The sequence below is a fragment of the Hakea prostrata genome, unplaced genomic scaffold (assembly GCF_041222555.1).
Source record: "Hakea prostrata isolate BN-2017 unplaced genomic scaffold, UWA_Hpros_2 contig_23, whole genome shotgun sequence".
Taxonomy (NCBI): domain Eukaryota; kingdom Viridiplantae; phylum Streptophyta; class Magnoliopsida; order Proteales; family Proteaceae; genus Hakea; species Hakea prostrata.
Genome location: NW_028291142.1, coordinates 8,187 through 32,628, shown reverse-complemented (window position 1 = coordinate 32,628; position 24,442 = coordinate 8,187). Strand labels below are relative to the sequence as shown.

The 24,442-nt window shown below is 40.7% G+C and overlaps 1 protein-coding gene and 1 non-coding gene across 2 annotated transcripts; one reads left to right on the top strand and one right to left on the bottom strand.

The window, feature by feature from the left end:
* The first annotated feature begins 12,851 nt into the window (after positions 1 to 12,851).
* On the top strand, positions 12,852 to 15,183 carry LOC148999217 (exopolygalacturonase-like). Its single transcript, XM_089141374.1, has 4 exons — positions 12,852 to 13,433; positions 13,514 to 13,803; positions 14,351 to 14,576; positions 14,965 to 15,183. Exons 1-4 carry the CDS (start codon positions 12,852 to 12,854, stop codon positions 15,181 to 15,183), a joined length of 1,317 nt encoding a protein of 438 aa, XP_088997500.1.
* Positions 15,184 to 19,251: 4,068 nt separating this feature from the next.
* On the bottom strand, positions 19,252 to 19,358 carry LOC148999216 (small nucleolar RNA R71). The gene has a single exon (XR_016170992.1). It is a non-coding gene; the product is annotated as a small nucleolar RNA R71 (small nucleolar RNA).
* Between the last annotated feature and the right edge of the window lie 5,084 nt (positions 19,359 to 24,442).

Here is a 24,442-nt window from a genome sequence, read left to right as displayed (position 1 = left end):
CTTGAAGATCTAAGTATGTTTTCATGTTACCTTTACCTGAAACAATGATCCATCCTCCTATTGTTCTTGTCTTTGATTTCTATTTCGAATTCATCAAGATCCATGGTTGATCTAATTATGGTAACTTTTTGTTTCCTAATTTGGATCTTGATGTCTTGTTTGGATTAGTGTTTTGAGGTCCCCTATATGTTAGAATACTACTGATGTAGTTTACCCCTTGATTAGTACCCTTTTGAACCACCAAATTCGGATTTCATATCTTAAAACTTTGTTTTTTTTGGCTACTGTCTGCATTGGTCGACTGATTGGTCGACTGGACCAGTCGACCAATCCACTCGACCAATGAGTACAGCAACTCCAGAATTGGTCTGTGTTGGATGTTTTGGTATCTTTTCTGTTAGGGATCTTTCCTAATATGTTGTATACACTTGTTTAAGACCTTCTTCTCAAGTTTGCCAAGATCTTACTTGATTTCTTAGGATTCCTTTGCGAGTTATAAAAGGTAAGGATGGTTATTTCCTTAATTACATAGATAGCATGAATCTAGTTTCTATATTTGAATATCATTGATATGTTTCCTAAATTAGATTCTTACAATGATATACTACTGTTGCATAACCTTGATTACAGTAGCATTGCTTAAATTGATTCATGTATGATTTACTTACCAATTATATACAAGTGATTGTAATTATTGATTTCTTTCCATATATGAAATTACCATATATGTGATGATATGAATTGATGCATGTGTATGCTTAAGTATGGTTTGGAAAGGAGAGGTGTCCTTTTGACACTTCTGTCCTTGGACTACTACGGGAATATTATGGGATGTTTCCGGAGATGCCCTCTGGACACCTTCCTAAACTGTTGGATGACATATCTAGGACTGTCTAGTAGTGTTTGGCTAGGATGTCCCGTTATGTCAGACCCTAATCGGAGGGGTATTGAGACCGAACGACCCGTGGTAGCAATGGGGATTCATGGGCGCTCAAGACCGGTAACCAACCCGTGAGAGGACAGGAATCACATTGTGGGGGCCATTTATTGGTAGAGTTGCATACGGTTAGACTTGGGCTCACGGGCGCTTAAGACCGGTAACCAACCCGTGAGAGGACGTGAGAGCTTCCCGTTTACCATATGTGGATGATCAATAGGGTTGATGAGTCCGTAGCTAGGGACTATGAGGACTCTAGTGTGAAGGATACCGGAAAGGATCGTCAGGGACGAGGAATGGACGTATCTGGATTTGACTTGATGTAACTAAGTAGAAGACTTGCATTTGGCTAGGTTTTACCCCCGACATGCGCCAAGATTTATACCAAATGGTTGTGAGAGAGTGTGTTGACTTAACCCCCTGCCATGGTTTGTCCTGAGGGATGAAGGACCCATTACCAATCGGCTGCTCAAGACCGGTGAAATGATCCGTGAGAGAATCGAAGATATCTTAAATGGTTGAGGATGTGAGTGGACTTTCCTAAAGAAGTACGGTGCTATGACTTAAAGCATGTCTGCCAATAGAGACCAGCATACATAGAGTTAGATTCATTCATTCATTGCTTGTCTCATATCATATTGCATTTATGTTTGTTCTGAAATTCTGCCATTTATGTTATTATGGATTTTAACCCCCTTCTTACCGAGTTTCTTTGAAACTCATTCCTTTATTGTACAATGTTTGTTAGACTATCCTGCAGGTACTGAGTACTATGACGGTCCCTATGAAGAAGCGCAAGGCGAAGAGGCATATCTCCAAGAAGGTGATTGCGGTTACCACAATTACACTGAAGATCCCGCGAGTGGTTATGCTCCGTACGATGCTTAGTCCGACCATTGAGTGGAAGCGTCCTTGTGCCATCTATGAGATTTACACTTATAAGGATGTTGTCTATAAAGTGGAGAACAATTTAGTTACCCATTGTACTTGCTACTGGGATTAGATTTTATCTAGTTTATTCTCTTTAGAGCTACTTTTCCGCTGGTTGTAGAGTGGGATTTTTGCCTCACTTTACTTATCTGTTTGACACTCTGATTATATCTAGTATTCTGATTTATATATGATTCATTCTTTCCTTATTGGATCTATGGTTTATCTTCCGCACTTTTATTATGATTGTTCATGATTATGTTATTGTTTATGTGGGAGGTTGATCACTCGATACCTGATCTTCGGGCTGTGGATCAGACTCTCGGGTATGCCAGATAGGGTACCGGCTGGGAGGATGTGACAGGTATTTAGCTGGAGATTTGGTGTTGAGAAACACCTTAGCTTCTGACCCGCGTCACCAAAGAAAATGGACCCTTCCTGGGAAGGACCTTATATGGTTGTAAAACCAGTTGGTTCAGGAGCTTACAAGCTGAAGAACATCAACACCCAAAAAGAGTTGGATCGTTCGTGGAATGCCAGGCATCTCAAAAATTTTTATCCTTGATGATGATTTCAATTTTGTTCGTGATGTAAACATTTTCAACTCAATCAATGCAATTTTTGGCTTTCAACAAATTATCTTTTGATTGGGGGGCATCATACACCACATTCAAGAACAAAATCCAACTATAAGGCATCGGATGAAAATCCGTGTGGGTCCTTCAACACTTATGGAATTTTTTCTGAATTTCTTTAGTCGAAGCATCAGATGAAAATCCGAGTGAGTTCCTTCCGCAAGGCGTCGGTTTGAAACCCGAGTAAGTTCCTTCAAGACTTATTGAATTTTCGAATTATCCTTAAGTAAAGGCATCGGTTTAAAACCCGAGTGAGTTCCTTCTCAGACTTATTGTATTTCTCCGGAAATCCTTAAGTAAAGGCATCGGTTTAAAACCCGAGTGAGTTCCTTCTCAGACTTATTGTATTTCTCCGGAAATCCTTTAGTAAAAGCATTGGTTTAAAACCCGAGTGAGTTCCTTCTCAGAATTATTGTATTTCTGCGGAAATCCTTAAGTAAAGGCATCGGTTTAAAACCCGAGTGAGTTCCTTCTCAGACTTATTGTATTTCTCCGGAAATCTTTAAGTAAAGGCATTGTTCTAAACAACTAATACCTAGTACAACAGCGATTCAAGTGGCTAGCAAAGTTCAAGATGAAGTTAATTTCTTATTTCTTCAAAAGACCAGAAGAGGCCGGTCTCAACATCAAACATAAGATTACGAGAGCTGGATACAATCTTCGGTCCAAAAAGAAATTCATCATCGATGATCATTAAGAAGTCAGACAAGATCGGCACAACTTTGCTAGAACAAACACATGAGTCAATCATTGGTATGGATTCAAGGAGAAGAAGAGGAGAAATGAGGATTACAAAAAACATTTCAGTATGTATAAAATCCTCCGCAATTTCATACTCTTTGTCCAGCTTGTCCAGGAGAAGTATGGTCTTCGACCAAACTTGCATTCAAGGTGAGCTCGTCATAATTGAATCCTTCCAAGGAAGAATAAACAGGAGAATCTTCCAGATAATGCATAATATCTGGATCAGAAGGCGGAGGATCAATCTTATTTTTGGTCCAGTCAGGAGGAGGAAGGCCCAGTTTGGTAAATACTTCAGGATGGCAAACACCACTGTAGGGAGTCGTATCAAAATGAGGATCCTTCCTTAATATTGATTCCCATACTTCGTTCTCACCATCCCAGTACGCGTGCAAGTTATAAGCATTCAGCATATCAACAAAGGGCTTACTGTGTAAATACTTGAAGACGCAAGCTCTGCGAACATCAGTTGGAAGGGATTCGGGCAAAGGAATGACATCTTGCCTTTGGGGTAACGTTTCAGATCCTTTGGCTCCTGACTTTCCAACTCCTCGCTCCAGATGCAGAATCTTCTCCCTGGCATCATCCAAGTCTGACCGAAGACGATCGATCACCGAATTCTTTTCTCCTGCAAAATCCCAAGCTAGTTTCCTAAGGCGAGCAATCTCAGCATCTTTAGCTTCAGAGATTTCCCGAAGCCTGGAAACTTCATTGCTCAACCTATTGAGCCTAGAGGCTGCTTCCACTTGGTTGTGGAAGTTACCAGTAAGACTCCTGCAAACAACTTCCGAGTTAAAAAGGAGCAGAAGAATAATATTCAGAATCAAAAGATAATGAAGAAAGACTTACATCACCAGTGACTTCATAAAGACTTCATCTGGAAGCTTGGAACGAACTGCGCTCTCAGAAGTCATTCGAGCAGCAGTGCACCATTCCAACGCTCTGTCTAACTCGTTTGACACTAATTCGGGCTAAGGATGAGAAGGATGAGCTGCATCACTTGTCACCCGACGGCGCTTCCTAGTGGCAAAATCCTCCAACTCCAAAGGAGAGGAGGTGGATGCCAAACAAGCACTAGAATTGGAAATAGGAGCAGCACCTGCTGGGACCACACCTTCATAAGACGCCAACATAGTTGCCTTAGATGCCCGAAGAGTCTCCTTCGGGGGTGCACGAACGGTCTCTGCACCAGGGGCGTTAGCAGCGCCATCAATAACGGAGTGATCAAGATCTTCCTGGGAAAAATGAGCGATCACTTCTGGAAGAAGAGGTGTAGGGACTGCGTCAATAGAAACTGTGGGAATCTGACTTGAAGATTCACCAACAGCAGTCGCCTTACGCTTGGAGGATTCACTAGTTGAAACCACCTCACTGGCCCCAACCACCGCCGACGGAACGATTTTCTTACAAGATTTCACTCTGATAAAGTTCGGGTTGATCCTGGGAGCCACTATATAAACAGAAAAGCCTTATCAGTACAGATATCCAACAACTAAAGAAAATCGGGAAACCCTAGTTCTCTATCAACTATGAAAAACCCGATTAAATAAACCCCAAGTATTACTACTGTGCAGTTTACTCAAGGGGAAGGGGGAAAGAGATGAGTAATCAAAAAACTCACTTGTTCAGAAGTTGATAGAGTTATTGTTGGAGTACGAGGAATACGGAAGCAAGCAGGAGGACGGAATGTCACTTTAGCAAATCTAACTTGCAGATAGCAAGATAGATTGAGAGTACCCACGAAGGCTTTAAATAGCCTCAGGTATTAAGACGACGGTTGAGAGCTAAAGACAATCAATGGCCCAGATCGAAATGACGCTTCGAAATCCGTAACAAGCAAGATCAACGGTCGTAGGGAGGCCACATGGAAACATGTGGAGGCGAGCCCCCGATGCAAGAATACCTCCAACTGCCGCACCGCCATTGTGATAATGGATGTATTACCGATTCATTGGAGACAATGAATGGTATACTAAGGCAAGGAAACGTTTGGACTTCGCAGATACCATAAGGGAAACGTGTGGACTTTGCAAGAATGAAGGAGTGGGGAAGATTAATGCATCTTTCCAAAACATATCTTCATAATATCTCTACAAGATTATTATTCGTCAAGGAATGTGAAGTTAAGTGATAAGTTTTATCATTTATATTTTATTCAAGACAAGATTTCAGCAGGAGACGAGGAAATAGTAAGGCCAACATGAAAAAGAAGTGTCTATTCATTAGCAAGGAGGTCAATCTTTACAAAAAAAAAAAAAGATAACTCCCTAAGCCTCTTCTTCATTGTTGCCCGAGGAGCCTTGGTCAGGAGGACTTTTCTCAGGATCCTAAGAAGAGCCTTCCTCAAGATTAACGTTGTCAGAGTCCTCTTTAGCAGCAGCTTGTGACTCGGCTTGTGACTTTTCCTCTGGAAGTGCCGGCTCGTCAGCCAGATATGCTTCATATTGCGGGTCGGCTGAAAAAGGATCATCTTCTTCCCGAGCCCAGTCTAGGAGATCCATGCCTAATTTCCCGAAGACCTCTTTATGGCACACCTCACGAAAGGGAGCAGTATCAAAGGAAGGGATTGATGCGAGAATTCGCTCCCAAACATCATTCTGCCCCAAGTGATAAGTTTGGACGTTGTAGGCACCCAATAGCTGGGAGAAAGGTTCGTTGTTCAGGTATTTCCGAACACAATCCTTCCGAAGCTCTGGCTTGATGTGCTCAGGCTTGCTGGGAATAGCCAACTTCAAGTATTCTTCGTTCTCTATACATTTAAATTCAAGTCTGTCACCGAACAACGTGGCAGCTTCTTTTTGCTTTTTGGCCTCGCGCTCGTCAAAAACAGCACGAGCCTTCGAAGCATCAAGGGCCTCCTTGAGGGAGATCACTTCTTCCTCATGCTTTCTTTGCAGCTCCTCGGCAGCTACAGTCAGCCGGTCTATCTCAGAATTGGCTTTGGCCAAATTCTCTTCACAGGTATGCAGCAAGGAGTTGTTGCGGCCAACCCAGCTCAATGCTTCCATGTGTTGATAGAAGCTCAACGCAGCATTCCTGGGAAGGCGGAAATTATCAGAAGAAGTCATGAGAAATTATGAAAAAATAAGTAAGCAAGAAGACCAGTACCTTGTGGATTGACTAACAAGGGCAACGTCGTCCAGGGTTTCAAATTCCTGGCGATCAGAAGGAACAAGACTGAGGGAGCTCCACTCTGCAGCTTTCTCAGGATCCTGTGTCACCCTGTCGGTCAACTTCAGGGTCCACTGTGGGGTGAAGACCTCCTCACAATCTGCAGAATTTTTGGATTTTTTGTGGGATGAAGCATCAACTGTATCATGCCTCCTTTTGGTTTGGGCGAAGGAGGAGTCATTAGTCCTCTCCACCATCGGCTTCTTCCCTTTACCCAAAGCATCAGCCACGGGCCTGATATTCCTGATACCCCTATAAGAGGCGTCGGGAGAGGGAACAGAAGCCTCTTGATCAATGGTCAAGGCTCTAGGCGATCGTTGCTCGGCTGTCACAACGGCCCTAGCGGCCTTCACTCGCAGGTTCTCGGGGTTCATTCTTGGAGGCACTGCAAAGAAGAGCAAAAGTCAGAATTAAAGACGTATCACTTCAGTAGAAATTAAAAGATGATGGTTAGAAGCTCACAATGAGCCAAGCCCCAGTACTGAAGAATGGAGTTATACTCCACCTCAAGTCCATGTATCTCTTGATACCATGGAATGGATTTGATCTTCCTGGTGGCCGCCTCGACTTCTTTGGATAAGGGTAGGCCTCGGTTATTCTCAGAAGAAGAAGTACACCGCCTTTAGACGGTCGGGAAGTTAACATCTGATGGAGGTGCTCGACAGAAAAAGTATCGTTCGTGCCATCTTTTGTGGTTAGAAGAGCAAGTTCCTTTGACAAGGATACTGCCCCTCAAATCAAGTTCAGCCTTATTGCGTTTGGACAGAAAAACCCAGCCAGGAGGATGGGAGATAGAAAGAACATGAAAATGCACAAAGAGAGCAAGAGATGGCGTAATGCCAAGTTCAAAACACAAACCCAAGAAGCCGACGATGAGACGCCAGCTATTGGGAAGGAGCATTCCAGGACAAATGTCCCAATGATTCAGAACTGCTGAGCACAAAGGATTAAAAAAGGGAAAGCGAACCCCGCTTTCCAGTGCATCTATGAACAGAGAAAATTCACCCGAAAGGGTTGAATCAACCCTCTCATCAGGATGGAGAGCCCTAACCTGATAAGAGGAAGGAAAATCAAAATCTTGGATCGCTGAAAGAAGGGTTTCCTCCTTGAAAATGGAGGGAACATAGCCGGTCCGCCATCGGACCTGGAAGTTTGAGGCTGCCTAGAAGACTAGGCAATTATCCTAGAAGTCTTGGAAGATCCAGACCCAGGAAGGACAGAAGGAGTTTCGGTTATTCTCTCTAAACCTTTTTGAGAAACTTCAGCAAACTGCGCTAGAGGACAGTTAGGGTTTTGTTATCACTATCCAACTGTTCGAAAGGAGGAGAAGCAAAAGCTTCATTACCACTACTATTACTAACACTGGATACCAGAGAAACCCTATTATCCACCATTACTTGTTTCAGTAAGGTACAAAAAGAAAAAGACCAGTAAACTTACTGATTCAGTGGAGCAAAAGCTTGAGAGCAGGAAGGCGCGAAGCAGACAACAAAGGTTCAAATTCCGGACAGGAAGAATGAAACCTACGAAGACAACGAACCGCTTTTAAAAGCACCCGCACGAGTGTTCGGGAATCTTCAACGATCGAGATTAGAAGACGTTTTGAAAGTTTGAACTCACAAATCCGAAATAGGCGTTCGGAAACCGTCGCTTGGATTACGTGAGCCACGACAGATCGACTGCAAGGAGATTCGTGGCCTTACCCTCACAACGCTCGAGGAAAAGTGACCACCGCATTAAATGTGATATGACATTTAATGGAACACGCAGAGACTATTGTCTGACGAAGAACCCAGTTAAAAACCAAGCCCTCGGGATCGACCAAACGCTTGGTCTGGGGGGCTCGTGGTATGGAGAAAATATGATCGAACCGGGTTCATACCTGGTTTGATCCTCGACTCCGGTCGAGACAGAAGGAATCGACTCGCTGCCGAGCGAACCGAATCCGTAAGATGGCTTGCTGAGGAAGAAAACTTATTCAGCTACAAGCACGCCCTAATTCAACTTATGAATTAGGTTAATTACCCTAATGATGGCAGACTCGAATTGACGTCTGCGACTAATCATTATCGAAGGGATAAACATCGCATAACCTAAAGGTTATCTCAGGAGTCCTCTACTAGTCCAAACTAGTAGAAGTCAATCGCTCAACGGATCTAACTGTTAAGATCCAACGACTACCCGAAAAAGGCTCAAGTGCATCCAACGAAGGAGATTCGAAGGTACACTCTATATAAACCTCACTGCCATACGAGGTGAGGCACGGAGATTGATATACACACTGGTAGACGTCAACTATCAGGGGCTCACGATCTAGATCACCTTTCCCAGTTCTTCATTCCTTAGCTCTGTGCTTCTAGCAGAGCCGTTTGTGATTAAGTTCATCAACTGACTTAGCCTTCGGAGGTGGACTCCCGACCCCCGCGGTCGGGCCACATCTGACGCTTTCGTTTTGCAGGTCATCTCGAGAAGATCTAAGGGCTAAGCAGATTTTGGACGCATCACTTTGTTTGTTGTTAGGTTTTATTGTTGTGTGCTCTATCATGATTTCAAACATCGGGTAAACTCTTTCCTCTGTTTGCTTCTATCATTTTTTTTATATATCTTGCATGCACTAAGGTCATTGCATAATTTAAGTGTGGGGGGGGGGGTGTCAACTCAAGTAAGACTTCTTGATAGTTGGTAGAGCATTATCACAAAGATAAAAAGTGCCCAATTTTTTTTCTAGCTTTGGTAAGATACATGTTTTAATTCCTTGATTAGATAGAAAATGAGAGTTTAAGTGTTTTAGAAATCCCATCTGATGTAATGAACACCCTCTTGAGAGAATAGTAATGGGTTTTACATTTTGAGATTGAGGTTGAATCGGAAAATTGGAACTCCAGGTAGTCCAAAAGGTTTGACCATCGAGTTATCTTGTATTGCCTTGTGCTTATGGTGACAAGTTGGGACCGATTTTAGATTATTTAAATGTGAAGTGAATTGAAGTATAATGTGAAAAAAAAAAAGAATCTGCTGAAGTTTAAAGTTTAGACCTCCTTCTTAGTAACCGGGTCTCGGTGTCACCAACATCGTGCCTCGCGTCAAAGAGTTGGGGTGTCTTTGGTCCAGTCTTGGCCTGTAGCCTAGTTGGCTTGAGTAAGTAAGTTCGAGGGGTATTCTACACCTAATCCCTTAAGGCCATCTGGCTTGAGAGTGGCTGACCCAACACTCGTTACATAGGCCATCTAGAAAGCTTAAGAGGCAAGACATTGCACGGACTAGAACTGCGACCATTAAAGAAAGAAATGAAGTATTGTGCTTATAAAGGTGAAATGTCTAAGAAGGTCAATATTGCTTAGATCTTGAGTTCTTGGTATTATTTGGTACCTAGTTTTGTCTTATCTGAGGGTGAACGGGTAGACTGAAGATAAGAGGAGACTTCCCGATTGAATTGTTTGCCTAGAGCTAGCCTCGGAGAGGGTGTAAAGAGCTTAAGTGTGGGGGTGCCTATATTCCCTTCAATCTTTAATGGCGTGTCTTTGTCTTGGAATCTGTCTTTTTACTCTTACTATTGCCAGAATAATTAGAAGAGCACTTAAGAATTTGTGTGTATATTCTCTGCAAACACTCACAAGACACAACTCGTCCATTAGGGTGACCTAGGGGTTTAAAGGCTTGTTGCACATGCTAAGTGCACCCATGATTTCTATGAAAGTGAGTTAGGTTTTTCTTTATTTATTTCCCGTATTGCATTTATTGTTTCGTTTTGCTCGAGGACTAGCAAACACTCAAGTGTGGGGGTATTTGATAAGCATGCATTTACCATTATTTATTTGATTTAATTCCACATACTTATTTAATTGAAGAGAGCTAATTGAGTATGTTTGTTTATTTTTCAGGAATAAGGTGATTTTGGATATTAGAGATAATATGGGATAAAGTTGGCAAATAAATTAGATATTGGTGCATTTTAAATCATGGCATTCAATCTTGCTGCCCAAGAAATCATGAAAACTGAGATCTTAGTCAAATTAGAAACAGGTGGAGGTCTAAGGAACAAAATTGGTAATAAATCTGAAAATCGGGTAAACAGACATACCTTCAGTATTTTGGGCATATCTCTCTCGTATAATATTGGATTTCAGTGATTCAAGATGCTATGGAACGATATTGAAAATGTCTAAAACTTTCTACTTTTGAGAATTCCCAAAATCCTAACAAATAAAGGTAAAAAATACGTGTAAAGAGAGGGGATTCATTGTGTGCGGGAGACATAAAAGAGAAGCCAGCTACAGAGAAGAATGGAAGATGGCGAACGCGGCTCTCATCTCTCTCATTGTTGAAGAAGAAGACCACATCTCTCTCTCTCTCTCTCTCTCCCTATGTTTCATCTTTATTTTTCTTATGAACTTTGTGATAATGAGTAGCTAGTTCCTTTTCTTTGGGATGTAGATGAACCATGCTTATTTCATTAATTTGATTGTTCTATCTCTTCTAGTTGATTGTGTTTGAGTTTGGCCAAAGATGTTATATAGCTCAGCGAACTAAGCGTGCCAAGCTTTCGCGAAGGACGATAGTCTTGCGAGGATTGGGCATATTTAGGAAGACCATCCCTAATTTACTTTGAAGTGTAGAGTTATATCAGTTAGGGAAAAGCATTGGGGATTCGAAATCCCAAAGATCTTCACATATTCATAGTTTAAGTTTTTGCATTAATTAATAGATTTAGTTTAAATTAGGTTGTGTTAAATTCAATCTTAGTAACTTAGCCTTTTAGTTCCCCATAGTTCGACCCCGTACTTTTTGCTTGCTAGATTAGTATAGGATTTTATTTTTGATTTGTTAGCGACACGATCAGAGCTAGTCAGTGAAGAGGACAAATGATTGGTGATAGAGAGCAAGGTGTGGGACATCCACATCCCCTTCTCCACATGGCCGCTAGCACACATACTGGACCTCCTTACGTCCCAAGTGAGAGCAGATGGAATGCACCAGGCTGTGAGTTCGACGACATACTATACTGGAATGACCACTGGATGATCTTGTCCATTCTCTGTGATGAGGAGTGCACTACTGTTAAGATGGACAAGTGCATGCTTCAATCTGCTAGAGTGATCTCACACATTGGTAGCGGAAACCTCGTGCCTAAAGGAGGGCACCAAGACAAGATCTCTCCAATGGAGGCGCACGTCACCTATGCTCTCTACGTCGGCTTTCCGATAGACTTGGCCTACATCGTCCCGAATGCCATGTGAGCAAGGCATACCCAAAAACGGGACTTGAGCTCTTTCTTCTCTATTTTGGGATTCCTTCTTTCATTGTTTCATCCACAAAAACAAGCAATTTCTCCCCCTTTGGACCTCTTAAGAGAAAAACAAACTTGCCATCCATAAACCACATGGGATAACTCAAGTAATGGGCCATCCCCTACTTGGAGGGAAACCCAAGCCAAACAAAATCATCTTAACCTTCTATTTAACAAGTGAATATATTCACTAAAACAAACAAATAAAATATTGAACATGTGTCGTACCAAAAAAAATACTAAGTATGTATAAGGCTTCTTCTATACAATAGTTGAATGATCATTCCGTGGACATTTAGGATCTTTCTTCCGTGTGTGCTTCTATATTGGGGTAATCCCTAATTGCCAGATTGGTGACCTACTTTGCACCATAGAGGACCCAGTCCCTAAATTCATCAACAATAACTGAAATTGAACATCATTATGTGGTGACCTTCCAGCACCGTAGAGGATCCAAGTTCCTAAATTTATCATCCGTACATAAAGCCTGGACAATAGACCAACATAAATCCTTTTTTTTTCTTTTTTTTTTTTACAAAAAATAAATAAAACATCTTTATGAAAAGAGGATAAAAAGGATTACAATGAAAAATAAACACTCAAACCGGCAACAACAACTCCCCCAAGACACCCATCGCTCACCGGTTCCTTACCAAGTGGTATACTCGGTTGAGGGAGAATCCCTTGACCAAGAACCTTCTTTAAGAAAACTTTCCACTCACTCAAAAGAGAGAAAAACAAACTGCGAAACAGCATAACCAAACTAACAAGCCAAAGAACCACATATTACCTACTCTATTTTTTTTCGTCTCATTCTTTTTCCTAAAGAAAAGGGCAGCCAATCCTTATTTGAATGTAGATTTCTTACCGCACAGTTAATAATAACAAGAAGAGTGAGTTAAGATCTCTCTCGCTAAATTCACGTGTAAATCCCAAATAAGGATGGAAATTCAGAGCATAAATATCAACTCCCTCCCACAAGCGTTACAACTTGAACGAAGTCCACTAGACATCTGTTGGAGTTCGTATCAACCAAACCTCTCATCCCAAGCAAGGTCTCTAAAGCTCTGCCTGATCCTTGTTTATGATCATAGCTCGTTTGCCTTTCTCACTTGTCTTTAAGTCTTTATTTGCTTAGGAGAAATCAACGATGGATTCGGGCAGGCTTCTTATGTTAATATGTTTACTAGGCTTCCTTCTATGGGTGGCTAAAGCTAGAACTATTGAAACTCGGCTTCTCAAATCAAAACATAAAAATGAAACCTCGAAAGGCGAAACTCCGACTGGAACGCCATCACCAACATCTGCACCGAGAGATACTTCCGGGCCGCCACCAGGTGATGATTCACAGGGTACAGTGTTTGATGTCACCAAGTATGGAGCAGTTGGCGACGGGAAAACAAATAATAATAAGGCCTTCCTTAATGCATGGGCCGCTGCATGTAAATCTACTGAACCAACCAGCCTTTTGGTCCCAAAAGGTGACTACTTTCTTACTTCAATCATGTTTAGTGGTCCTTGTGGAAACAAGAAATCTCCTCGTGTTGAGATAAGTGGAAAATTAATAGCTCCAACTTCCTCGGGATCTACCGAGTCATGGATCACATTTGATAGTCTAAACGAGCTGGATATCACTGGGTCCGGAACTGGATCTCTGGATGGTCAAGGAGAAGCCTCTTGGGGCAGTGGTTGTGTTCACACTGGCAATTCAAACTGCAAAATGGCTGAATCAGTGAGTTATTGTATTTTTACATGGAAACAATTGGATCCTTAATATTTGTTTCCCTTTTTGAACTTTCGCTTTTGTTGCAGACCTTGCGCCTTTTTGCAATTACCGGCGGATCATTAAGCGGCATCACTTTAATCAACAGTAAGGCTTTTCACATAGGTATTGTTGAAAGCAGTGACTTTACCGTCCATGATATCAATATCCAAGCCCCTGCGACGAGCCGAAACACTGATGGTGTGCACATCGGCGACTCATCTGGCATCACTGTTACTAACAGTAATATTGGAACCGGTGATGATTGTGTTTCTGTCGGAGATGGTACTTCCAACATTTTAGTCTCCAATGTGAATTGTGGACCAGGTCATGGCATCAGGTAATGACATATTAATCATGCCTAAATACTTTGATAAATATCCTAGTAATTAGTACATTAGATCTGAAACAATAAAGGGGTGTCAGAGAAAAAGCAACTAGCACAAGCACCCTGAGCCCAAATAGGATTAGACCGGGCCTGTATTTGAAGTTAGGTGTGGGCTAGGTTCATCATATATAAAGCATGTGCTTGATATAAATGGGCTTTGATGAGCTTTGTTATTTCCATGATATTATGTGCATTAAAGCTTGAGATTAGCCCTAGTAGGATGCAATGGGTTTGCAAGTTCCATGACTAAATGGGCGCATGATAATCAAGGTGAACTAGGGGTGGGCAGTTGTTGGGAAAACCCTACTAGGGTTGGTCTGAGTCAAGTTTAAGCTTGGCCCTAGCAGGGGTACGCAGGGCTAGGTATTTGATTAAGGCTCCTACGGTTGGGTTAAATCTGAAAGCCCCCTCCGCCGCCAAAAAAAAAGAAACAAGAAAAGGAGGGATGATGAAAATTGTTTCAAACGGCTTTCTCCAAGTTTTGTTCTTTGTTTTGCAGCTTGGGAAGCCTTGGGAGATATCAAAATGAAAAGGAAGTGAACGGTATCACAGTGAAGAGTTGTACTTTTACTGGAACTGACAATGGCGTCCGGATCAAAACATGGCCAGCATCAGAAGACAACAAAGTTTCTAATGTTATATTTGAGGATCTTATGATGAAAAATGTGAAAAACCCCATCATCATCAACCAAGAATATTGTGACAAGAACCACTGTGACTCCTCGGTAAGTTCGATGAGCCCAACGAGTAAAATAATGTGACATCAACAAAATACTACCCAATTTGACTATACAGAGTCATTGACAATCTCTCTCCAAGCACAATTAGCACTTTGTTAGAACCACTCTCTTTTCATCAAGTTAATACATATATGCTCCCCACCCAATTAGACTTCGTGTGTGAGGTCACCTTGTCTTGGTTGGCATAAGTATGTTTGTATAACCATCCCCTTTTGTGTTTGATAGAAGGGAGGTAGGTCAATCAGGTCATAGGAGAGGATCCTGATTGCTCTACCTCGTCTTTTTCACTTGAAGGCTGGTAATTATATATTGGCTTTGTAAACCTTGTCTCTAAGATTACTAATGGCATTTATTAACCCTACCCAATGCACAGCCTTCACGTGTGAAGCTCACAGACATTCATTTCAAGAACATCAAGGGTACGTCTGCCACCAAGGATGCAGTTACCCTCATATGTAGTGAAGCCGTACCATGCGAAGGAGTACAGCTCGTTGATATTGATTTGAAATCAAGTGATGGTGACAGCACCTCTGTTTGTGAGAATGCAAAAGGGGTTGCCTCGGGTGTTCAAATGCCAAGTCCGTGTTTTTGAGTCCATTCAATTTTGATTCTCGTACATCTGTGTACTTGGCTTCTTATGTATTGCTTTTAAAGAGTGATTCCTCAAGCTGGAGTATGTAGTTGTGTTTGGTTCAAGTACCTCAAAAAAGGAGAAACTATGGAAGGAGAAAAGCATATGACACCTTCTCCATTAAAACATAACTACCTGCCTATATTACTACTTCTCTTTGAATTGATTCAAAGTTCAATATATTGAAATTTAATTTCTTACTAAATATTCAATCTTTGATGGTCAATTTGTCTGGTTGGAATGAAATTGAAGGAAGGGAAGGGAAATTTTCATACTTAAAAAAGCAAATTTTCTAATAATTCAAATTCATTACTCTAAGAAACAATATAAATAACTTCAAATAATTTAGAAGTTTATTATTAGATTTCACTTTACTTTGCATCCGATAAGCTTCGATTTCCAAAAGTAAATCATATTAACATACTACTTTTATAAACGCATGAACTCATGGAGGATGATAACATTTTTATTCCTAGAATACCCTCAATTACTCGCCAAAAGGGTTTGGTTATTATGTAAAAAATTGTTATTGTACTTGCTCATTAATTAATCTTTTATTCTAATTATATATTAATATTAATTGCAATGAATCCCCTCCATTAAAACCCAACTTATGATCTTCTTGATATTCATGCATAGATCCAAGTGTCTCAAATCCCATTAGAGAATTAAATCTATTAAAAATACCTCTACCCCACCCCACCCCTTAAATAAATAAAAGAATAATAAAAAAATCATAAAAAAAAAAGATGTAGAAAAGCGTCACTATGGCATTACGAATATATCCACTCGTATATTTATAGAAAAGGGAAAAGAAAAATATATTCATTTGCAATTTAGTATTAATTGTAATTAATCATCTCCAGTAAAGCACAACCTCTTGATATTCATGCTTAGAATCAACCATCTCAATTCTCATACGAACTCCATATACTACAATAGCCGTCATAAAAAAAAAAATTTGTACGAAAATGCCACTACCAAATGAAATCAATTGAATTAATCATCTCCACTAAAGCCCAACCTCTAGATATTAATGCTTAGAATCAACCATCTCAAGTCTCATATGAACTCCATATACTACAATAGCCGTCATAAAAAAAAAATTTGTACGAAAATGCCACTACCAAATGAAATCAAGTGATCAACACACCTATAATTATTCAAAAACCAACAAAAACTCACTTGCATTGCATGTAGTACTTTACTAGTTATACAAAGTGCGTGTATTCCTATTTCGTGGCAAATTTTAACTTGACGAATTTATCCTCTATTTTTAATTGAAATACCTTTATTTTCTTAATACCTATTATTTTCTATTCATTTTTTCGGTCACATATTCTTGGTAATCTATTTAATACCTTTTAAAAAAATATCTTCAAAGTAATTTTGTGCCTCCTCCACAATTTCAAAAAGAAATCCTTATTGGAAATTTAGTTAACTTTCTTTTCTTTTCTTTTCCGAAGAAATCTTCTCCTGAATTTTATTAAACTCGAATAATGTGTGAGGATAGACAAGCTCCGAGGGACATGGGGGCTCCAAGAGAATCTGTGTTCCAATGTTTGAAACATACTAAAGAGGCAGGTAATGGAGGTGTTTGTGGTGGGGAAGGGAAGAAGTCATATGCTGGTGTTGTGGGAAAAATCCAAGGTGCCCTAACATTGACTCTTCCATCTCCTGTGCATATTGGTTCTTATCGGAGAACTATGATACCCCAACAGGAGTATGATGAATTGCAAAGCACAATTTCGTTGTTCATTGATCAACAGATCCAATCTTCAACTTACTTCTACGGATGTGTAGTGAGATCTAGCGAGGAAATCCTGAAAATTAAGTTTGGGGGTGGACTAACATTTGTTGGGATGAATTTTTATAATTTTTTCTTTCATTTATGAGGGAGATATGTTAAAGGTGTAGCGTCTTGGGTAATGGAAGGTGGCAAAATCAGTTTATTCACCTGCAGAGATGGCATCCGGATTTTAATATTCATGCTCCTCAACCAGTGGCCAAGCTGGTGTAGCAATTGAACCAATCCCTTGAGTTTAGAAAATAGATAATTGTATTAGCATAAAGGACCCATGCAACTTCATTATGGCATCGTGAAAGGACTCTAGAAAATATAAAAAAAACAATTAATCTCTCTTCATGATCAATGGAATGAAGTAGAAGAATTAAAACCATTAAAACCCTTCAACAACAATTTCCTGTTTTGAGAAAGTCCAATTTGGTTGTGGATTCTCTCCCACGCAAGGCCATAACTTGTACGACAGAGCTAGTTTTGCCCATATCCATTCCTTGGATTCTAGAGGCATGTAATCTGGATTTTAGGCATTTTTCTAGCAATGAAATTAGTCTACTCTTCAACAACAACCAAAAAGAAAAAAAGAAAGAAAGAGAATTAAATAGGTCCAAAGTATGTTGTGTTTGTTAGCTTAGTCTCCCCCTGTGTGATCCCTATAACTTATGGTGATATTCGTGGTATGCTTTTGACTGAAGTGCTCCGACTCTCCTCAATATACCTCACACAACTGCTAATATGGGTTGTATTAGTCGGTCACATAATTTTGGTGGCAACAATGCTCGTTGAAAGGTTCCCGTCGCCATGGCTATTGTGGACATTTTGGCAATTATCGTGGTGGAATCTCATTGATCTTTTAGCCAGCCGCTCTTCTGACGATGTTGCCTCCCACTCTCACCATAAGTGCTCATCCTTCATCTAATGAATGAAATTTATTGTCAAATCTGCAACAAATGGCTCATAAGGACCTTGATTGTCGCCAGCGATCAGTCACGTTCATAAGGCCCTTCTCCTGTACAGAATGACATCGTTATTATGTTATGTTTCTTAATGCTTTTAGTAATTTATTTGGGTGTATCCAATTGCCCTTAAATCTGAGGCTTTTCCTGTGTTTCAGAAGTTTAAAATGTTGGTCGAGAATGAATTTTTGCCGCAAAATTAAGAGATTCCATAGTGATTGGGCGAGGAGTACCCAACAATCTCTCACTTTCTTTACCAAGCTGGTATTGTACATCGTGTTACACGCCATCCTTCAGATGAGAAGGAGGGAGGTGCAGAATGCCGACTTCGTCATATTGTAAAGATTAGGCTAGCCTTACTTGCACATGCCTCTGTACCTTGAAATTTTTGGCAATAAGCATTAACTAAAGCAATTTTTTTAATCAGTCAGTTTCCCACCCCTATACTACAAAATATCTCTCCAATGTTTTGAATGCATGGAGTGCATCCAACTTACGACCACTTACCAGTATCTTGATGTGCATTATACATTGGCATGCTTCAACCATCCCCTACTGCATCATCATTTCCCAAAACCTCACCAACCCCTCCACCTATTTCCCCTTCACCTAGTACATTGACTTCGCCCTCTCCTTCCCAAGCCACTCCCATTCCCGCAAAGGACTGTGTGGTTGACCCACCTGCTCCTCCACCTCCTCCCAAGCATCATCCCATGGTAACTCTCCCTTTTACTATAGTTTTTTTTTCTTTCAATTTTACTTATTTAGCTTTTTTCTTTTTCTTTTTTTCCTTCTGTATGTATGTATGGTCGTCCGTCCCTATACCTTGAGTTGACTCCACTTGACTTAGAGTTAGAAGAGACTTTTGCCAACCTTAGAAGGCAAAGAACCATGGCAAACTATGAGCCTCCAAAGAGGCCCTTGAGTGAGCATTTCATTCCTATGATATATACTCCGGTTTCTTGTTTTAAGTTGCCTGACATAGAGGCAGCTCAATATGAGATCAAATCTAGTGTGATTCAAATGCTACCATCTTTTTATGGACTTGCCAATGAAGAGCCTTATAAGCACTTAGATAAGTTATAAGAGGTGTCCTCCATGGTTAAAATTCAAAACCTCTCAGTTGATGCTTTAAGGTTACTTATTTTCCCATTCTCCCTTAAAGATAAAGCTAAGCATTGGCTTCATTTTTTGGACAATGTTAAAATTTCTACTTGGGCATAAATGCAACAGGAGTTCCTTAAAAAGTTCTTCCCCATTGGCCGTACCAGTAGCATTAGGAGAGCGATAACGAGTTTCTCCCAACAAGAAGGAGAACAATTTCATGAGGCTTGGGAAAGACTAAAAGAATTACTTAGAAAGTGCCCCCACCATGCTATTCCTAAATGGCAATTGGTTCAATTCTTTTATGATGGCCTTAGAGACCGACATAGGCAAATGGTTGATTCTTCTTGTGGTGGGACTTTCATGCAGAAGAATGAGAATCAGGAATGGGAACTTTTTGAGACCCTTAGTGAAAACTCCCAACACCATGCTTCAGCAGCTAGGACTAAGATTCCATCCATTGGGCAACCAAAAATGAGTGGTCTCTATGAGGTCAATCCTACCATTGAGATGAGCACTAAGGTTGACTTGCTATCAAAGAAATTGGACCATCTCTTATCATTAGAAAACAAACCCCATCTCCACTTCCTACAAGTTCCTCTCCACCTAATCAGATTGAAGCATGTGCTTTATGTTCTAGCCTATCCCATCATGTCACTGATTGCTATTTGGCTACACAATACCCTGAGTTTGTTAAGGAGCATACACATTTGGCCCAAGGAGTCCCTAAATTGGGCAATGATGTCACACCCCACCCGCCGGTCTCAGTTACCCACCGGACAACCCGTGGGAGTGATCCGCCATAGGATCCATGGTTTTAGTCTATCAACAATATTAAATACAAATAAAGATAATCAAGAGCAACAACTGTTCAATAAATGAATTACAGGAGTCCAAATACTCCAATAACAATAATAAAGGAAAGAAATAATGAATAAAAATGAATAAGGGTTCAGCGGAAGTAAACAAAAGAGTTATATCAATTTCTTCCCATTTTCCTTTTCTAAGTTTAAAAAGTGTTTTTCATGAATCTCAAGGTAGGGTGTCCTCCAATTCTTCTCTATTCGCTGGGTGAACTTTTTGACCACCTTCCGTCTCTGACCATCAATAGGTGCGATAAGCGCACTCCATGCAGCTGCAGGAGCTCTCGCACATGCTATTTCCATCTCCCACCGACGGTGCCACATATTCTTCATACGGGATGGTTCCTTCATAGGAAACCAGTCCATCTTCCTGCATAATTCCTTCTTCTGTGCAGGCTAATAAACATATACAAAATAAAGACGTGAGTTCTAAAGAACTCAGTAAGAAACAATCACAAATCCCATCAATTATCCAACAATGCCAAAATGTACAAATAATAAGAATGAATGCAAAATATGAATGATACTATGATTTCTAACTATGCGGGTCTCTAATAGTTGACATGCTTTAAGTTATACACCAGCCCTCCTCTGGGTAAGTCTCATCACTCTAATCTGGCAAGGACTGGCTACCTCTGTAGGGATCTTGGGAAAAAGGGAAAGTCCACACCTGGCTCTCGTTTCCATGCCTGGGGTTAAGTCAAAACTCTCTCACCATGACCATTGGTAATGAGTACTGGCGCATGTCGGGGTTTCTAATCCAATGCAAGGTCATACTGGTTACATGTCTACATGAAGTCCAGATACATCCCCTATGGCACCAACCAACTCGGTTCAGTATCCTTCGCAACCTAGGAGAGAGAATCCTCACGGACTGACTACCGCTGTTGGACTTCACTCCTTAACCCTATGGTCATCCACATATTATTGGGGCGGATGCTCTCATGATTCCTCACAACACCCGGTCCGATCCTTGGACATCCATGAGCCCAACCCTAACATATGCAACCCTACCATTTACATGACTAATAGTGGACCAATGTCACCTCACTGTCATCACGGGTCACTCGGTTTCAATCTCCCTACCGAAAGGGTAGTAGCATGTGGGTTACCTAACCATGCAATTCTAGACTCTACCTAATAATGCCATCAAATAGTAAAGACAGGTCTGGAGACATCAGCAGGCATGTGTCCCATTCCACAGCCTTCTGATATCCCTAGCTAAGATATCCCAAAAATAGATACCTCATCCATTAGAATCATATACCAACTATCCTCCATACATAACATTCATAATCAACACAGTATGTATGTAAGTAAGACAAACAGCAGTAAAATAACATGATTTATATTTAAGACATGAATACAGCAACATGTATAACGAAATACAATTTCAAATAGACACTAGATTAGCATATTACAAGTCTATTCAAAAGATAGGATGAATTGTCCTTACCTGCATATAAGTAAAATTGTCCGTAAAAGGAGATCCGTTAACTATTACAAGTCTTTCTTTTCAAACAGAGTATACCTAAACACAGTGTTACAATATTATATAAGTTAAATGAATCAAAGAGAATCAGAACCAAAAGTCATTTGGTCTCTGTTTACCAGCCGGTCGCTTGGGTCGGTCGCTTAGGTTGAGCGACCGCCACTAGTGACCGCCCCAAAAACAGAGAGTTTCAATCCGAAACTCAGGCTTCTGATTACTCGTTTTCAATCCGGATTTTGAGTAATCATGACCTAAGTCTCAAATATAATACTCCCTAAGCCAAAGGGTGAAGGAAATCCTAGTAATTACCATCATTGGGTTACCCAGAACTCTCCCCTTGACTGGATTATCCTTCTCACAAAAACAGGATTCCGTTTACGGGTAATTCATCTCAAGTAGATTGGAAAGAGAATCACAATGATCAAAGGGGGTAACTACCAAGACGAGGGGATGGGTTATCAATAAATTAACAGACAAAGAGGGTAAAGAAGAAAAGATTAATTCATTACCTCACGACAGAAAGCCAGAAAAAGGAAGGACTGATCTCCAAGTCACTGCCAACACTCCAGATCCACTTTCGGAACTTCCCCGCAGCCGTCTAACCTCCAAATTTAGCAACCACGATTAAAATATTCGTTACTTAGACGAGGGTTGCCTTTTATAGAAGTCAGGGGGCAAAATAGGGCTAAATCCCCAAAAACAGACCCGGCGGTCGCTCCAGGCGGTCGCTTGGTTTAATCGACCGCCACTAGCAACTGCCCCCATGTAATTTGCCATACAAGGGTGCTTTTGCTAGGGGGTTGATTCCCAAGGCTAACCTAGCCCTAAAGAAGAGATGGGGGAGATCTTACCTTCATTCCGGACATTTCTGAACAACACTTGACTTCCAGAATTCCAAAAACCAAGCAAGGGAGGCTCATCAGACAAAGGATCCAAATCCATGGGTTCAGGGTATGGATCATGGACTTCTATTAGGACACTCCACAAATTTACTCGACTAGACCTTCGGGTTCTCGGACCTGAAATACCGATCTAGGGTTAGAAATACGGGGGTTGTTACAAATGATCCATATTCCAATACCTACAACCCAGGATGGCGAAACCACCCCAATTTTTCATGGCAAAACTCAATGCCAATCCCTCTAATCAAATACCTTATAGGCCATCTCCATTTAATATGCACCAAAATGCCTATAGGAATGAGCAACCATCATCTCCACAACCCTCACATAATTCATCATTTAAGGATAAGGTACTAAAAGCACTTAGTGGATTAGAGCAAAACACTCAATTGTTGCATTCCCATTCTCAGTCCATTAACAAATTGGAAACCCAACTTGGTCAACTAGCTAATGCCATCAGTAGGAGGGAGGTTGGTCAGTTACCTAGTCAACCAATAGGTAACCCTAATCATCAAATTGGGTCTAGGAAAGAACAAGTCAAGCAGTCTCTATTGTGACACGTAGTGGGAAGGAATATTATGCACCTTTGCCTACTCCCAAGCCATTGCCCATTGATCTTTAGACTCGAGAGGAGGTTGATTTGACCCATGAGACTGGCGATGATGCACACAAGCCTAGTAAAGAAACACCACCTGTGAGTATTCCCCCATCAATTTCCTTGTAAGGGGTTGCACATTCCGATTGTAGAGGGTCCTACTCCTAAATCTTACACTCCCAAAGCCCCCTTCCTTGAAGCTCTTGAGTCCTCAATTCCAGATTCTAGAAAGAATGCTAGGATGCAAGAGATGATTGATTTATTCCAACAAGTTCATATCAATCTCCCACTATTAGATGCTATCAAGCAAGTCCCAGCTTATGCTAAGTTTCTAAAAGATTTGTTGTGAGATCCCACCTAACCCTAACCTTGCTATTGTACCAAATGCATACATACCATATGCATACCATATGCATTGTTCGATTTATTCTCTGTTGTACGAATTGCCTAGTTTCGTTTGTAGAAGTTTACCCCAAAGCTGATCTATTCTCTCCACAATTTCTTCTTGTGCCTTACATTCCCTTTGATAGGAGGATGATCTTAAATCATTCCCATGACTAATCCTTCTATCCCTTCTGTTCTAGAGTGGATCTCCATACACTCTATAACCTTGTAAATTCTCCACATGATGATTTCGAAGAGAAATCAAGTGTGATCTTCATGATTTATTATTCCTTCTAATTGTTTCAAGACTTCAAGCTTTTCATCTCCTATTCTTCAATCAAAGATTTGAAAAAATCTCTTGTGTTGTATTGATCTACTCTTGCTATGATTATTCTTTGAGATTGAGATTATGAAGAGGATGCTGCATCCTTGCAACATATTGATCCTTGCAACCACCTCTTCTACAATCTCCTTTAATTCTTAAGGTTTTATGATCTTCATATTAATCTTCACCATGATCCTTGGGAAATCTTCATGAAGCCATGATCATACTTTCGATTTGATTTCAAAGCATGTCAGATATATTCCTTGTTTTCTTACATAAGACTTATTGTTATTTGTTTTCCGTGGACTTTGAGAGAAGGAAGCCAAGATAATAGGAAAGTACCCCTGTCTTTCGGAATCCAGGAACTCTCCCAATTTCGAGGACAAAATTATTTTAAGGGGGGAGAATGTGAAATCCAGCCCAAACCTAGCCAGGACACCCTATCTATTTTGGGTGAGGAAAGGTTAGTTTAATGTTACATCTTGAATCTGGACCTTGATTTCAGTGTTCTGTCTCCTTCTTCTCTCTTTTCTTCTTCTTACTGTTCTATCTTGATGTTTTGATTGTGGAGAAGGTGTTACACTACTATAACTACCTATTCTCTAATCTCCTTATGTCTTAGAGTGAACCCCCAATCACTCTATGCATTCCTTGAAACCACATGGTGAATCTCCTCAATTCTTCACTGATTTTGGTTGAGTTTTGAACAGCATGATCATTCTACTGTAGCTTATTTTCTAATTAATGTTTAACATGTTTGATCTTAGCCTTACTGCTGTTCTAATGTATTTCATCTCC

Excerpts from the sequence above, each read along its gene's own strand:
- LOC148999217 (XM_089141374.1), top strand. The coding sequence starts at position 12,852 with ATGGATTCGGGCAGGCTTCTTATGTTAATATGTTTACTAGGCTTCCTT. Across the intron at positions 13,804-14,350 it reads GGACCAGGTCATGGCATCAG|CTTGGGAAGCCTTGGGAGAT; the intron begins GTAATGACATAT and ends TTTGTTTTGCAG. Across the intron at positions 14,577-14,964 it reads AGAACCACTGTGACTCCTCG|CCTTCACGTGTGAAGCTCAC; the intron begins GTAAGTTCGATG and ends CCCAATGCACAG.